This window comes from Haliotis rubra, unplaced genomic scaffold (genome assembly GCF_003918875.1).
Source record: "Haliotis rubra isolate DU_JTF1 unplaced genomic scaffold, ASM391887v1 Scf576, whole genome shotgun sequence".
NCBI classification, from domain to species: Eukaryota; Metazoa; Mollusca; class Gastropoda; order Lepetellida; family Haliotidae; genus Haliotis; species Haliotis rubra.
Window position 1 is genome coordinate 90,235 of NW_025767275.1, and position 17,371 is coordinate 107,605.

The following is a 17,371-nucleotide window of genomic DNA, read 5'->3' on the forward strand; positions in this document are numbered from 1 at the left end:
CCGATAATTATATTTCCTCCCTTTGCTGGCTCCGCATTCTCACAGTAGCCAATCAGCTAAGCAACCGCAAGTTTGTCAGTGATTTTTGAGGAAATATTACAGACAAATTGACAGATCTGAAACTTTAAAAAAATATATAAAAGAACTCCTTCTACCTCTTTCCGAGTACCTCTGCATCGACTGTGTTGCCAAGTTTAAACGGTTAGATAATTTAAGAAGCGAAAGTGAGTTGTGATTGGTTCGCTCAACTTCCAAGCGGAGACACCTGATTGGATAAAAAGCCAGCCAAGGGAGGTAATAAAATCATCGGGCCAAGCCGTGGATGGATCCAGGGTAGTGGAGGTGATCGTAACGTATACCCTGGAGATTATCTAGGATGAGTCACCTCATAGTCCCAGGGAAGATGTTAAAACAGACCTAAAGGTGGTCCAGAGTTCAAAGGAGACAGGAAATCCTATTTACACCCGTCTAATTACCTTTACATTATGTACATATACAGATGAAGGAGTGAATATTTCAGCTTGGTCTTGGTTGGTCTAGTACAGCATTAATGGTGACAAATAATCAACCAGGTCACTAAATTAACCACACAATCCTCACTAGTTGCCTCTTACAGCAACCACATGATACCCCACGGTGATCAATCTGCCTTCAAGTCCCACATGGTCCAGTATTCCAGCCAAAACTTGGCATGTCTGAACCAGCATTCATGTCGACATACAGTCAAACAGCGTTGTGTCGAACTCGTCGGGACCAGGGGGCAAGTTCTACTTATCCGAATGTTCGACAAATCTGTCAGCACTGCTTTCTCTAACCATTTTGAACCATTTCAAAGTGCTTCCACAACATCATCAAATTTAGCAGCACACATTCTCTTACAACAAGGTGAAAAGCTTGACTGACCAAATACCTCTTTGATATTATCAGCATTTTTTATCCATGTAGAAAGTGTATTTCTAGGTTCCATTTCGACACAACCGGGAATTCGACACATCTAATTCAAGAAATCAGGGTAAAAATAATGATAAATATAAGGATATTGTCCGGGACCAAGAGATAAGTTCGACACAACTGAGAATTCGTCTGAACCAAGTTCAAGACACTGGGGTTTTGACTGTATTTCAACCGGGTCACAGGTGAAGTACTCCAACCAAGTCCTAGCATGTCTGAACCAGCATTACCAAGTCCTAGCATGTCTGAACCAGCATTACCAAGTCCTAGCATGTCTGAACCAGCATTACCAAGTCCTAGCATGTCTGAACCAGCATTACCAAGTCCTAGCATTACCAAGTCCTAGCATGTCTGAACCAGCATTACCAAGTCCTAGCATGTCTGAACCAGCATTACCAAGTCCTAGCATGTCTGAACCAGCATTACCAAGTCCTAGCATGTCTGAACCACCACTACCAAGTCCTAGCATGTCTGAACCAGCATTCATGTCCAGTATGTAAGTAACAACCAAATAATCATTTCTCGCCTCTTACAGCAACCACATGATGCTGCAGTGACTTGGCTCCCTGTAATTTCCATAGGATGAATTATTAGCACATTAAGTAGTGTATGTTCAACACCCAACACTGACCAATATCCTGAGCTCTTGCTGCAAGAGGTCGCCTCCACTGAGTGACAAACTTGTAAGCATCCAGTCTCACTTCAATGACGTTGTTTAGCAGAGCGAATAATGGTGCCAGAGGGAATGCTGCCACAAAAATAGTCACAAACCCATACTGTATCACTGAAAGAAAGAAAAGCAAATGAATAAGGTGTGAGGATATTCAAGAGATATTTTATGATGGATGTCTGCAATGGCTGAAGAAAATATGGGGAACATGTTCATGTCCTTAAAATAGGTTTTAAAGCACCTTGAGCTTACTCTGTAAACATTAGGTCAGCCCTGGCTAAATGCATTCAAATCAGTTTCAAACTTGGTGCATGAAAAGGAAGTAACACTAAATTATGACTGAGTGAGCGAGTCTAGTTTTATGCCACACTCAGCAATATTCCAGCAATATGGTGGCGGTCTGCAAATAATGGAGTCTGGACCAGACAATGTAGAGATCAACAACATGAGCATCGATCGATGCAATTGGGATACGATGGCATGAGTCAATCAAGTCAGAGAGCCTGACAAAATGATCCTGTTAGTCGCCTCTAACTACTAAATTATGAGTACCCACTATTCAAAGATGTATCTCAGAGTAAAAAATGCAAGGTATTGCAACACCCCATATTTTTATAGCATTTATGTTATGATTAACCAATGCAAAAGAATTGATTCAAACTCAATTTAACTTACTATCTGGATGAACTGATCCTTAAGGAAGATTTACATGGCAAATCTTAATGCTAAAATGCATTAAACTGCAATCACTTGACTAATAATTTCTCTTTCAAGGGTACTGTGAACATATTCTACAGCAATATTCCAGCAATATCACGTCCTGGCTTCACACATGGTACCCATGTGGGGAATCAAACCAAGCTCTTCAGCGAGACAAGTGAACACTTTAACCACTAGGCTACCACTATTCTACAAGTCAAACCCCATGGACCAACTACTTACCCATCTCCAGATATTCATCAAACAGTCCCAAGTCAGGCATGGTGGAGAGGTTGTAATCTTCCTCCCAGCGAGGAAGAGTCTCCTTCTCTTCCTCACTCACCTTCCGCGACTTGAACCAGTTCATCAACTTCCTGCAAGAAACAGTGGTACAGTCTAATACTTGCTAAGAATGATTTTCTTGGTGGTGTATTTTACTCCAGGAGAGCTCCGTCTTTGAGCTCAAACAATCAAAGCCTGAAGTAGAATTTATTTCCCCATATTAAACACACATAAGAAGCTTCAACTTAACTCAAAGTCAGCTCTGATGGGTTCATCTCATCTTGATGAACTACTACACAGAGCTCCAGATAAGATTTAGCTCATGTGGGTACTGTACCCACTGTATTTTTTGGAGTGGGTATTATGAATGTTGAGTGGGTATTTCATTTTCCGTTACCAACTGCCTTCAAATATGTGCGTATTTCAGTCATTTCACTCACCTAAGTATTATGTCATTGAGTAAGTTTACTAAGCAGGTATGTCCTGCCTTATGTCATACCTAATCAAAACCATGAAATGAAATGATTTCATAAAAAATCACTCATCCTATACTGACAGTACAACACTAGTCCTATACTAACAGTACAACTTGATAGCAATCGATGTCTTTTTCATTACGCAAGCGATTTTTATAAATATACTCCGTACGCATTTGTTTTAAACTTTTTGCGTATCTAACATTTTAAAAGCGTAAATGGTACGCAACAATTATTTTTTCAATGCGTAATTGGAAATTTTCTATGCGTATTTTACCCGGATACGCAGCTTATCTGGGCCTCTGACTACATGTCACTACTGACACATGACATTGCATTCAAATATGTTTGGATTTTTTCAAAATGGCAGATTAAAACATATCAGCGAGATAAATTCATTGTTGGGTATATGTGGTCTTATGCCTCAGTGTTAAGCCAGAAATAGTCAGAGACAAACCATAAACATCTCATGGAGGGGAAATGTCATCTGTTGCACGTCTACACATTTAACTGACATGATAGGCTCGGCACAATCATGGAAGTACTCACGGTAGAATAACCTCCTTGAAGTTGTTGAAGGTCTGTTTGCCAACCATGATGACACCCAACTGTATACACAACTCTATCAGACAGCCTGCCGGATCACACTGGAACATAAGCAGATCATCACATACCTCCCCCATCTCCTGGACTACACAATGCTTTATTACCCTTAAGATAAATTTGTCAAATTCTGATTAGTCAATAGTCAAAGCATACAAAACCATGTACGTGGATTTGCCAGGGTGTAAAAGCTGTACACCCCGTCAAATCTGTTATGTGACACAATACACTGATTGTACAAATGACCTTGACCTTATATGGAATGTGGCTGCCAAACAGGTGATCGCTTCGAAGTTTTAGAGTTAGCGTATACAATTATGTATATAAACAGAGTAATAAAATTGTTGCTATAATTTCTTATTTGTTTGTGTCAATAAAAATATTAAAAAATAAAATGTTTCTGCATTTGACTTGTCGTTTAACAAAACCTAAAATTCATTTTTATCATAGACTAAGCCATAACGAGTTAGCTCCCTTTATGACCGTTCAGGCAAAAATCATGGCGGAACGTTTTGCGTCTCATTCAGTGCCTTCGGCTGCGCCTCAGGATACACAGAATTTACAAGGGTCTTACAGTCCTGTACATCCTTTCAAAACACTGTTTAACTAATAGTGTCAGCTCATTATGTTTGTTTTTCACTATTGTGAGCAAGAATGATACAAGAAACATACACGTGTGAGTCATGTGGATTTTCAATTTAAAAAATTACAAAACCTTTTTGGACCCTGTCATGAGGTGAGTGAATGAGTGAGTTTAGTTTTACGCCGCACTCAGCAATATTCCAGCTGTATGGCGTTGGTCTGTAAATAATCTAGTCTGGACCAGAAAATCCAGTGATCAACAGCAGAAACATCAATCTATGCAAATGGGATCGTGACCTGTGTCAAACAAGTCAGCGTGCCGGACCTCCCATTCCCATTAGTCGCCTCTTACGACAAGCATGAGTTACTTAAGATCAATTTATCCCGGATCTTCACGGGTCTATGTCATGAGGGTGTGCTCTTCAACATGACGAGAGAAAACCTGACATTCTACAGATACATAGGTTTTGAGAACACTATGATAACTTCATCAGGCCCCATTTCTCAAAGCGATTTTAGTACTAAGTAAGGACGGGACATATGAATGAACAACTTCTTTCTTTACAGCCAGGAGAAACATTTTGGTGTAGATTTTAACATCATTATCAAGCACCGAAACACTCTTTAGTTACATAGTACTCCATGGGTAGTTCGGTAGCCTAATGACCCACACCGAAGACCCAGGTTCGAATCCCCACATGGTTATAGTGTGTGAAATCCATATCTGGTGTCCCCTGCCTTGACATTGCTGGAATATTGCGAAAAGAAGAGTAAAACCATACTCACTCACTCACTCAGAGTACTCCTGACGTGTATATGCCTCTCAAAGAAGATCCTAACACAAGTACTTTTATTCATCTATGTTACAGTATGACAGCTACAATTGTCTTAGTTTTTGCGAAACAATGAGCTTAGTACTAAGAGGATGAACGTGTACTGGAACATGGTTCCACAAAATGCCAAAATGATACCAACCTCTTCTTGTCTGCTGCCAAGGATTGCTCTGTTGTAGCTGCCTGGGCGACCGGTTAATCTGAAAAAAATCAGTGTTTTGAATCTTGTGTCTCATTTGTGTTTCAAAAGAAATGCAAATATTACCAATGTTTGAAATTTTGTGAAATAAAAGATAAATGGATGCGAAATGGTATGTGTTCGATACTCAGATAGTCAGTCTCATCGTTGTGTGTTCTGAAGATACCAAAGGGATGCAGGGATTTACCTTGAGTCATGTACTTGAGGGTCCCTGGGACTCATACTTTTAATTTTCAGGGGGTCCTGGACTACAAAATGGAGGTCTAAGGCACTTAAACATTATCTTTAATTCTATGTTGTAGTATTGTTGTAATTCAGTTACTGTTATTGTATTGTGTATCATGTTCAACACATTGTTACAGTAATTAAATTGCAAATGATACCATAACCCGACTAGTAGCAGCCTCAGTGATAACTTATTGTTACTTGATCCAAATCTTTATTGGACTTTTTCTGCGTCCTTTGTCAATTTTTATGAGCATAGGACGCAGCAATTCACTTCCTCTAAATCCCTGAGCCGCAAATGAACGCCATACTCACCGCTAAAATGTCATTTTCCATGTCATTCTTAAGTCATGTTTACCTTACCACATGACACAATATAAGGACAACTTATTGACATTATCACTATAAGATCATTAATGTGTTCACTTTGTTGTTTTCTTTGCCTCTTTTCAGAAGCAAACATCAGTCACAACTGTATCACAGTTTTATGTGATATATAATATTGTTAAATATAATATTTGTTTGACAGAATATAATGAATAACACATCAACAGCTAACCTGTTACTGTATTGGGTAGATGTTATATCAAGTTGTAATACTGTCTGATGTACGCCTTTTTGTAGCTGTGTCACCAAGCCAGTAGGCTCGATAAGCCCGCTACCAACTATATGACATGTAAATAAAGCTTTGTATTGAATATGAAGAAAATCAAGTGAACGGTTCTTGAGATAGCTTAACATGCAGGTAAAACGTGAAAGTCCCCATGTGACCTTGAAATGAAGGTCAAGGTCACCAAATCTGACTTGGACCTTTCTTATACTTTGAAGAACCTAGCTACCAAATATGAAAAGAATCTAGAGAACAGTTCTTAAGATATTCCAATTCGTATGGACGGACGGACGGAGCCTAATACTGTATCCCCCGCTTCGCGCTAAACGCGCGGCGGGGGATAACAACAAGAAACCAGTGAAACATATTCTGACAAGCTTAAAACTGCTATAAAAATTGTTAATTTTGTTTCAGTTGAGTGTGCAAAAAATTACATGTATAAAATAGTTTAAATAAAGCTGTGAAAGTCAGTAAAATAAATGTGTACACAAGTGAACTAAAAACAACTAATCACACATTTTTCGACATCCGTGCACTGCAGCATCATATGACGTCATGCTATTGCTGGTGATACAGCTTCTTGGGGGAGAGTCTGGGGTTACAGAGGGTAATATTTTTTCCAGTTGTCACCCTCCTGTCAGGGGTGACACGGAAACTTGTTAAAGTGTCATTGACCAATGAAATTAAAGTATTTTACATGAAGGTAAGATAATCATATTTGTTAACCAATGCTCCCTATATGTATCATAATCAGGTCATAGCGGATTCGTTGCAGCCCAAGACTATAAATATCAGGTGTTTGTGTATAGATGAGTAAAGAATTTCCTTGTGGGTTTGTATACTCACTTTCCCTTGAAGAAGGCAATGTAGAAGAGAGAGGCGTAGTGGTTGACGAACTGGAACAGGAACATCTTGAGTGTGAAGCTGTCTTCCCACTCTGTCTGTGTGCGGTGGGTTTCTGTCAAAATAGCGCCACATTATACACATGCTCAGCACTAAGAGCGGCACAGCATAACCTGACAATTTCACTCATTAATCATAACATATCAGAATGTGGCAGTGATTCTCGGTGGGAGCAAATGACTGAAGCACTTGTAAAATATCAATGCTGCTCTGGGAAAATTGTAACAGGAAGTGTGATTTAGAGTTACCCCCCTTGGCTGTTGACTATTACGGTAAACCCTATTAGCAATGGTATCTCATGACAGTCAGACTGTTTCCCAGGCGGGTAGCAAGCCAATTCTTTCGTGTAAGCCTGATTGGTTGCAAAGCTTTATATTTAGATAGTATTGAGGGTTTGGCCAATCTTTTTAGCAACAATCATGTGTGAACCCGGGCTCTTTTTTTTTTCTTTTTTTTTGGTAATGGTAGCTATGCCCCTGTATCCTGTGGTTTCAGTAGGCTGGCTGATATAAGAGTGTGACAAGAAGGACAATTCGAGGTCTACTTCATCCTAACTTAAGAACAAACTTCAGGACCAAGGTATTTATTATAATTAGAAGATAAAGCTACTCTGTTTTCAAGTTTGCAATCTTTTATCGTTGCTTTAGAAGCACTAAATGTAATTTAAAAACTGAACGCGTAAATTAGTGTTTAACTGCCATTTAAGTACATTTTGAATGAGCTCTCAGCAAATAAGAATCAAGTATCACACAATGTCAAGCTAGAATGAACTTTCTGTTGTTAAATGAACTCACCAAAATGTAATGAGCTTACCAGATCATGTTATAAACTGATCAAGCACATTTTCAACTTACAACAATGTAATAAACTCAAAACAATATGTAAAAAAACCCAACTGCTATTACTACCCCGAAAAAGGTCTTTTGTAACTTACCAAAATTTGTTAAGACTTCGGCAATGACCAAGTACACCTGCAAGAAATGATGAAGAATATAGCAAGACTGTCATATGAATAGTCATTTACATCATTGCACATGATCCAAACGTTTGATAACATCATGTACTTCCTGAACATCCAGTGATGCCTAACTGATCGAGTGGCATAAAGTCAAGCATATTTAAAACTTAATACAAAATACGGGGCGATGGGGTAGCCTAGTGGTTAAAGTGTTGGCTCATCACGCCGAAGACCTGGTTCGATTCCCCACATGGGCACAATGTGTTAAGCCCATTTCTGGTGTCCCCCGCGGTGATATTGCTGGAATATTGCTAAAAAACGGCATAAAACTAAACTCAATCAGTCAGTCAGCAATACAATATACAATGCTGGATATATTCACTGCCCAGGGATATATGGGAAGCGAATTCCTGTGTCCTATATGCATAAAAATTGACAATCAACACAAAGAAATTTATTAGCACATCCTCAGGGACTCAGAAAAAGTCCAAATACTTTTTTTAAAATTCCAATCAAATAACAATGAGTTATCACTGTGTCTGCTACTAGCTGGGTTATGGTATCATTTGCAATTTAACTACTGTAACAAAATGATGACCATGATACACAATACAATAACAGTATTAATAATAATGTTTAAGAGTCTGGGACCCCCATTTTGTTGTCCAGGACCCCTGATCTATTTGAGAAAGGGGGGGTGCACACTATTGAGAAAAGGAGGGGCGCACACTTCATTTTCACTCGAGTTTCAATGGTCATTTAACAATTTTCAGCACAACCCTCTGGATCCGCCTATGAAGGGACACAAGAAAATGTTTTTCACACATTGTACCCATGTTGGGAATCAAAGCAGGAATGTTTTAACGCTAGGCTACCCCACCACCCCCAAAGCTGTGATACCTACCCTGCCTAGCACGATGATGATGACAAGATTGATGCAAGCTGCTGTTGCTGATGTGATGGTTGATGCTCGTTGACTGATCTCCTCCTGGTCAGTGCCATACAACAGCGCCGACACCGTGATTCGATAGACGATGACGCCAAACACTGCTGCCACTACCACACACAACTGTCCACAGAACAATAAAAGAAAAGTCAATCATTGTGGACACAAAATATGTTAATAATAGGTGGTGCTTCAAACGCAGCAGCCTCGATTGTCACATACATATCACCATACTTACACCTCTCTCTCTCTCTCTTTTGCGTCTGTGTGTGTGAGGGAGAGGGAAAGGGAAAGGGAAAGGGAGAGGGAGAGAGAGAGAGAGAGAGAGAGAGAGAGAAGAGAGAGAGGGAGAGAGAGAAGTGAGAGAGGGAGAGAGAGAAGTGAGAGAGGGAGAGAGAGAGAGAGAGAGAAAAAGAGAGTGAGAGAGAGAGAGAGAAGGAGAGAGGAGAGAGAGAGAGAGAGAGAAAAGAGAGAGAGAGAGAGAGGGAGAAAGCATCTGGACTCTTAGTTGACCAGTCCTTGTGTTTATCCATATTATCATGCCCAGAAATCAGACCACCACTGTATCTGTGCCACTACGTTCACAGACAATTCTCAGATGTCAGAAAATCCAACTGTCACACATTTATGATGAGACACACTTACCATGAAAAGGACGACCCAGAGAGAAGACATGTAGCGACACAATCGACTGCCCAGTGACAGGTACGGCTCCTCAATCTGCAACACACACCAACACCTGTCAGTCATCTTCCTTGTCTTAAACAACCAATCATTGGTCATGTTACAACATGAAGTGTACAATATGCAATGCACACACTTCAAATTCAATACATATTTTGCTTCCAATTGATTCTACCTTTCTATCATTTGAGTAATATCTGCCTAATTTCAAAATCAGGTAACATACTTAATCTGAAAATTACTGAAATTGTATACATAATAGCAATCAAGGCAATGTGTGCAAAGTTTTTAGCAAATAGTTATTCTCACATATGTTGACACCCATTCCTCCATATTTACATCTTAATGAAACGTGAAACAGGAATTTGCACGACAAATAATTATTACAACAATGAAAGGCGAGTATAAGAGTCATGATTATTGCAATAAATTCCAGTATCCAGATCAACTGTGTTGTCAACATGTCCAATAAACATCATCATCATCATCATCATCACTTCACATTCCTATACACAGATCAAATGAACTCTCTGATGGTGATACAATAGGGTAATGGTTTCCCACAAAATTGACCCCCATTAACAAAACGAATGGCACCAAAATCCCCCGAATGTTTGGTCAATCTTACCGGTCTTAATATGTTTCCACCTAAACATTCTCAACTTTTTAAAACTTCTGTCCATATTTATAATGAAACACCGTTTGAAATCTCCCATCCTGCTTAAGATGACATTAGGTCATTTGTGACAGATTCAATGGTTTAAAACAAACACCAAGAGATTATTGATAGAACTGGTTACTAGTATCTGGAAAATACCTTTCCATTTCAATATTTCATTATTCTGACTAAATGTGTTTTATTTTTCTGTGGTCGAAAGCTATTGAGTCAACGTGGGTAAATAGGAACTGAAATTTGAAGTCTGTGTTTGGTGCCACTCTTTCACCAAATCTTTGGAACACATGACCGAAGTGTATCACCATAGATCTACTGTTACGTATTAAAATATATGCAGCAATGTATGAATGAGTCATAAAAGCAATATATACATATTGATGCACTTGACAAAAAAATCAACTTTAAGAAACAATCTACAATTATTATAGCAAATAGATATATGATATATGATTAATCATAATATTCATTACTAGCTATCAGTCTGAAGACTGTCACTCCTTAAACAATGTAACTATCGAAATACTGAATCCAAAGGAAGAGTTTGTAAATATTTAATTCAAAACTTATGAAACCGAATGCAGAAATACATTATTGATATCTTGAAATTAGCAGTCTTGAAGGAAGGTTTGATATGACCGAGTATGTTGATAAAACACCCATGCTTTGCAAGACTGGCCAGACATCAGGATGGGGATTGCCAGTAACATAGTGAATGAGTGAAGTCAACACAAGGAAACCAATGTTGATGGCAACAGCAACCATCCATGCCATTGGGTGAGTGAGTGATGGGTTTAACAATATTTCAGATATATTGCGGGTCAGTATGTGTGGGGGCAGGTCGTTGCAATTTGGCACTGTCAGGAACAATTTTGGCATCATCTAAGCCAATCTGGGAGTCAAACCCATGATCAAAGGTTCCTGGGAGAACTTAGCAAGCCCTACACGGTGACATTGCACAAAGTGATCTTAGCGCTAAGGTAACTACCATACCTTAACATAGACTTAAGGTAGTCTTAGCGCTAAGGTTGTTTTGTACAACGGCACCTTGAACCACGAACAGCTGCATCTGAGACTGACAACACGGCCAATGAACCAAATCATTGAGCTGACCACCCAATTCATTTTCACTCTAACAAAGTAAACTCATTAAGGTAAAATAGCAAAGCCTGGTGTTTTAGCATGAGAATGTTGGGAATTCATGCAAAGTCTTAGCCATGATAAGAGACAGCAAGTGTCATGCAAACCCAATAAATCCATGGTGACAAGCCAGAACTGTAACAGAGCTGAAATCGTTCGCAAGTATAATAGGGTATGTTATCACCTAAAGAGGTCCACGGTCATGTCCACATTTTGACAAAAACTTTAAAAGAGGTTATACCCAGTGATCAAATATTCTGTATAAAGACCAAAACATTGAATATAGCGAGTCTTGTCAAGCACAAGTCAGGGAACCTCTAGTTTGTATGATGTCGTTCATAAATTTTAATTTTAATTTTAATTGTAGTCATCTCTGACAAAGAGTGTCTTAACTACAAGGATTCCTTCACACTGGTGGAAATATAGACAACAGAACATTTGTCAACACATTTTCTAAATCAATCCATCAGTCCACCAGAGTTATTGCCCTTTGTAAAAGGGAAGCTACTCTGTCTAGTCCATCAAGGTTACAGTCAACCATGAACTGTCATACCATTATGAAAGGCAGTCAATGTTCCACATAGTTTCCAGGTAAAATACTTGTGCCAAATCTAACAGATTTATATTCTGGAAAAGATCCTAAGTCCCATTGTTCCATGCAAACATATACTCAGATGATCTTGTCAACATCTTCACTACATTGATTCATAATTCATTTCTGTTGACCTACTTGTGAATGGTTCACCTGCTAGCTGTCATGTGTAAATATTCATAGTATGTTTCATGTAATCTTATTGTTGGACATTCGTTCAAAATCCCTATCTGTTGCTTTTAGTAAACAAGCCATGTAAGTGAAACAGGGAAATATGTGACTAAAGAATTGCTATAATTCAGCTTAAGGGCCTGGCAGTCAGCCCTCACCAAGCGTTAACATCTGCAGCTTCTTCATGTAGTTCAGTCAAGATAATGATAATAAGGCCACTTATATAGCACTGAACTCCACGTCACTGGGACATGCTCTAAGCGCATACAACATAATGGACATTACTGCCCCAGATAACCCAAGATAATCAAGGTAATAGTCATAAGACTTATCCCACCTGGTACCCATTGTATGATGGGTGAACAGAGGCCATTTTGAACAAACTCACTTGCCTAAGGTGAGACCACATGTGTGCGTCAAGGTTTCAAGCCTAACAGTGACCCAGAACGTAATCAACTCACATACAGCCATGTGAAGGTCAAGTCAGTGATACATGGACAACAGTCATCACAAAAATGTCAACATTATCTGACATACCAACAGTCAGTTTCAGTCAACGTTTAATTGTATGCCTCTGACATTTCAGAAGTTGGTGAAGACTTATCTAATTAGTTACTGCAAATGGTCAAAAGGTCTGTGGGGTTTTCAGTCTATGTCGCCCAAAAATCTCCTTCATCCATTTAGGGAACATTTGCTTATTTCTGTTTAGAAAATTAAAATATTGTATCAACTGCATCAGTTTCTGTCAGTTAGGGACTATATCTATGGATCTTCCAATTCCTTTAAATATTAAAATGACCAAGAAGATGGTTTTGTTAGTTCAACAAGTAGTATCAACTTTACTCCAGCTCTTAACTACCATTAGCTGCAGTTTCAACCCAATGGTTAAAGAACCAATCATAAAATTAGAAAATCAAAATTTGAAAAAAAAGACAAGAATTAGTCATTCACATTTTTTACCGGTAGTTACATTTTCATTGTAAAGACCATATGAATCCACAAAATATGATAGGAACTAATATTATGTGTTCATTGTTCAGTCGATAAATCCCCCTTAAATTCTATAACTCAAAATGGCTTCAGTAGCTGGATGAAGCAATGATGTTGTCATGCGGAAACACCACTCTGACATTTCCGAAAAAGTTAAAACCACATGCGGTATCCATGAAATGTCTGTTGGTACCTGGGTGATTTTGTTCCTATAAACCTGGATAAAGCAAAACAAACTAAAACAAAACCTATCCTGAACTTTATCTAAATGTTCCAATATAATCATCCTTAAAAAATGGTCGTCAGTAATTTAATGTTTTTGAAACTGCACACTTTTCTCCAGTCTGTGACTATAGCCTGTCATCCAAAGTCCTAGTCTAGCTTCTGTTTGTCCCAGTAAGATCAGCTACCTAATATGCCATGAGACAATACTAAATGCTGCTAGAAAGGATCCAATTTGGAGCTGCAAACTGAAAAGGTTATTGGCCTCTCTGTTTCTCATATACCATCTCTGTAAATAGGATAACTGGTAGGGCTATTGTCTCAAATGAACACAAACGTGACAACCAGATATGTGAATAGAATCTCCAATTCCTGTGAAATAAACAATTGAACTACAGCTAAAATACTGATATCATTCCCACCTGAATTATCTATGAAACAAAGTAAATCAAAATCAGATAATTAATTTCTTCTGGTCTAAGGCACAAAACACAACAACTGGAAGGGAACACAAAGCTTTATAAAAGGGTAATGCTTATTTTCAGAAGCTCTCAGATTGTCATTTGTTGGCTTTTATACCAGTCTGAGAGATTCTGAAAATATACTGTCCTGAAAACAGTGTTTTTGTTTCTGTAGCAAACATGGATGTTATCAGCATGATAGTGTCCTTAAATAAGTTCAACACAATCAAACAAAAAGGTGTTCCAGAAATTTGTTATTCATAGGAACACAACAGAAGCCTTGAAACATTAACAATAGGGTAGGTCCAAATATGTTTGACCTTGGCCTTCAAAGTGTGACAAGATCGGTAAAGGGAGAAAATTTTGTGAGTTTAAACGTTACTTTCGCTGAAGGGGTCTTTGTCGGCACGGGTACAACAGATGTGTACCCCAGGTAAGTTTCTGTATACAGAAACGTACCCTGGCCATAATCAGAATACAGAAACGTACTCTTGGACGATTCCATTCCGCACTGTGTCGTTTTCTTGATTGGAACCGTCACACTGTTGTATTAGATACATTTGATTGTGTTGTATAAGTAATGAGAATAAACAGTAACGGATATTTCGCGATGTATAATACCACTCGTAATCAGTTGAATAGGAACAACTACATACGGTTTCGGGTTTGGATTGCGGAATATGGACTCGTCCACTTTTTAGGGTACTGGGTACGTTTCTGTATTTTGACTTTGTTTGGGGTACATTAATATTTCTGTATACAGAAACATACCTGGGGTACGTTATCTGTAGTACCTGTGCCTACAACAACCCCTTCAGCGTTACTTTCTCACAGCTTGCTGGTAAAAGTATAGTAATTAATAACACAAATATTGAAAGTACTGCTCATTAACTCACATTGATGTAATGTTAGATTTTCTGTTCATATGTAATCTGTTGTGTGCTTCCTCTTCAAAATTGCTTTTGTTTTCTTCTAAATATATGCACATATCTTCCACCAAGCTTCCAACAGCTTAATCGTGAGGCTCTGACTCAATCACGTGATTCAACAATCACAACAAGTGTTTACGTTCATAATCAAATTACCTATGACATCAGAAATGTGATTCAAAATATCTATTTGCTATGCAAAATGAGGGCACATGAATTAAGTCCGCCCTGATAAATTATTGACTGTTTTATTCCTATTTCCATCCATTTTAGCTACAAAATCAGGATAATCATATACTTCATCACACAACACAGGGAAGAATGCAAACATTTTTATAAATAAATATCAAAATCAATAACGTCCAGTAAAATGCAGCAATTATCAGTTTATAACTGATAAAAAATGTTATTCAAGCATTTAACTAACTAATTTACATATTAACATGTTAATATTAAAGTGAATGTGATGTAAAAGAAACCTGAAAAAGACTTGTTTTGAAATTTTTGGAAAAAATATTTCAATTAGAATATTTCTTTCAATTTTATTGCACTAAATACAGAACCAAGGCCTAGAAAGCAGATCTAGCATTTTATATTCATATATGGGCACAAAGCATCATGCAATCACCACTTAATGCTGCACTTGTGCAGTAGGAGTAAGTATGAACGTTGTTAATATCAGATTAGCATCCAATTTCTTTGTAGCATCAGATGCGCGTTTCAAGCATTGAAGGAAACTTGAACAGTTAACTGAAAGTCCTTATTGGTGAAATCTTAACAAGCATTATTCATATTGTGAAAGGAGAACAAAATGCTACGTGATTGCTTGAATGTAGGATGGCAAAAATATGCCTTTGCTTTGCTATGATATTGTGATACTCAGTTCGACAAACCTCCTGAAATAAAATTAAACACATTATGGTTAGCAGACAGAATGAAATACAAAAGCTAAAGACTAAGTTTAAATGAACGTGTTAAGGGGCAACAAAAAATCTTCCTATTAGCTTCAGTAAATGTGATGACCAGACCTAAGTATGGCATCTGTGAATTTAGACTCCTGAACATTGAATGAAGCTTGGGCTGGACTGATACCTTTGACAATTCTTACCAGGGCTCCAGATAATTTTTCAACATCAGGAGTACGTACTCCTTATGTTTTCAATTTTGGAGTACTGGAAAAACTTAAGAGTACATTTAGAGTACTGAATGGAATTTAATGGCATATCAGTAATCTTGTGTTTCGTTTCATATATGCACCACAACATTGCTACTCTTGTGTAAACAGGTCAATAAACAATAAAACAATACTTTTTCAGATAAATACGTCTGTAAATGATTTTAACACCGTACACCATTGCTGTGGTGCGTATCTGCTACGTTTTCTAAATTATTTCCTATCGTATCGTGCATATTTTCTATCCGTACATACGCCGATACGGCCCTTATCTGGAGCCCTGCTTACACTCTCTGTCTGTAGAATATTCTAAAGTCATCAATGTGAATGACAGTTTAAATGATGTTTAGACAGACAGACATTTTTATTCAGTATAGGGGCCTCAGGCCCAAGATACAAACATCATGATTGAGGAAATTTCCAACATTTCCATATAGAGTACATGTGTTTGAATCTTTGACAATATTAACAACGGACATATGGTTATATGGTTTTTTAAAGTATCAATAAGGTATTTGTTTCTAATATCATCATAAAGCGCACATTCAAGCAAAATATAATGTTCGTCCTCAATAATATTTACATTATTGTTTTTACAGTGGCTACACAGCCTTAGATGTCTATGAGTATTAGAATATCTTCCTGTTTCTATGGCAATTTTAAAATTTGAACATCTAAATCTGGAGATAGCAGTTCTTACATGTAAAGGTATATTACAACAGTAGTACTTTTCAATGATGTTTAAGGGACAATAAAATAAAGTTTATGTTAATCACAGTTTTGCTAGTGTGTGAAACATAACAGGGTTTGGCTCTTACAGAATTTGTTTTCAGGCACTTTTTAAACATTATATTTTTAATCTATACAACACTGATTACAGTCTCTTTTTGCTATGTTTTACGAGGGGGGACCACTTGCTGGTAGGACAGCCAGGTAATCAACAAGCGTGTGTAGTGAAATTTCATGCACAATGTGCACACCTGGCTGTTCTACCAGCAAGTGGTCCCCCCTTGTTGAAAATAGCGAAAGGTGACAACAAAATAATGATTGTTTGTTAAACAACGTTTTTATTCAGGTGTTCAAAATTAGGAGACAAATCATCAGAGTTGGTCAGTCGATTTCATGTGACTGTGCAAAATTTGGTTTTGTTGCATTTATTAGATTTTGTGTTAGTGAGCAATTCATCGGTCTGAAACGAAATCAAATGGATTGTACATAGCCTCAGTAAAATATGCTTGCATCATATCATGAAAATGTGGGTGATTTATTGCAGTTTAATATCCTCGGATGTGTTTCTTGCCCTTGATGTCTAGAAATTAAATGTTGTTCTTCAAAATAAATAAATAGACTTCCATAAACGCTCGACTTTATGGGTATCTAAATGCCATTCAAAGACTT

At 37.9% G+C, this 17,371-nt stretch overlaps 1 protein-coding gene across 14 annotated transcripts in view; it reads right to left on the reverse strand.

Annotated features, from left to right (window-relative positions):
• LOC124254573 (anoctamin-4-like) overlaps positions 1–17,371 on the reverse strand; it is a 120,152-nt gene that overhangs the window by 7,695 nt on the left and 95,086 nt on the right. For 12 of the 14 annotated variants that reach the window (XM_046688411.1, XM_046688409.1, XM_046688407.1 and 9 more), the window contains 9 exons: positions 13,381–13,404; positions 9,583–9,657; positions 8,896–9,060; positions 7,968–8,004; positions 6,977–7,088; positions 5,239–5,296; positions 3,628–3,725; positions 2,564–2,694; positions 1,583–1,735 (listed from right to left, as the gene is read on the reverse strand). In XM_046688411.1, coding sequence (XP_046544367.1) covers positions 1,583–1,735; positions 2,564–2,694; positions 3,628–3,725; positions 5,239–5,296; positions 6,977–7,088; positions 7,968–8,004; positions 8,896–9,060; positions 9,583–9,657; positions 13,381–13,404 — 853 coding nt within the window. The remainder of the gene's footprint in view (positions 1–1,582; positions 1,736–2,563; positions 2,695–3,627; positions 3,726–5,238; positions 5,297–6,976; positions 7,089–7,967; positions 8,005–8,895; positions 9,061–9,582; positions 9,658–13,380; positions 13,405–17,371) is intronic. The other 2 variants (XM_046688402.1, XM_046688401.1) reach the window with 1 other exon arrangement.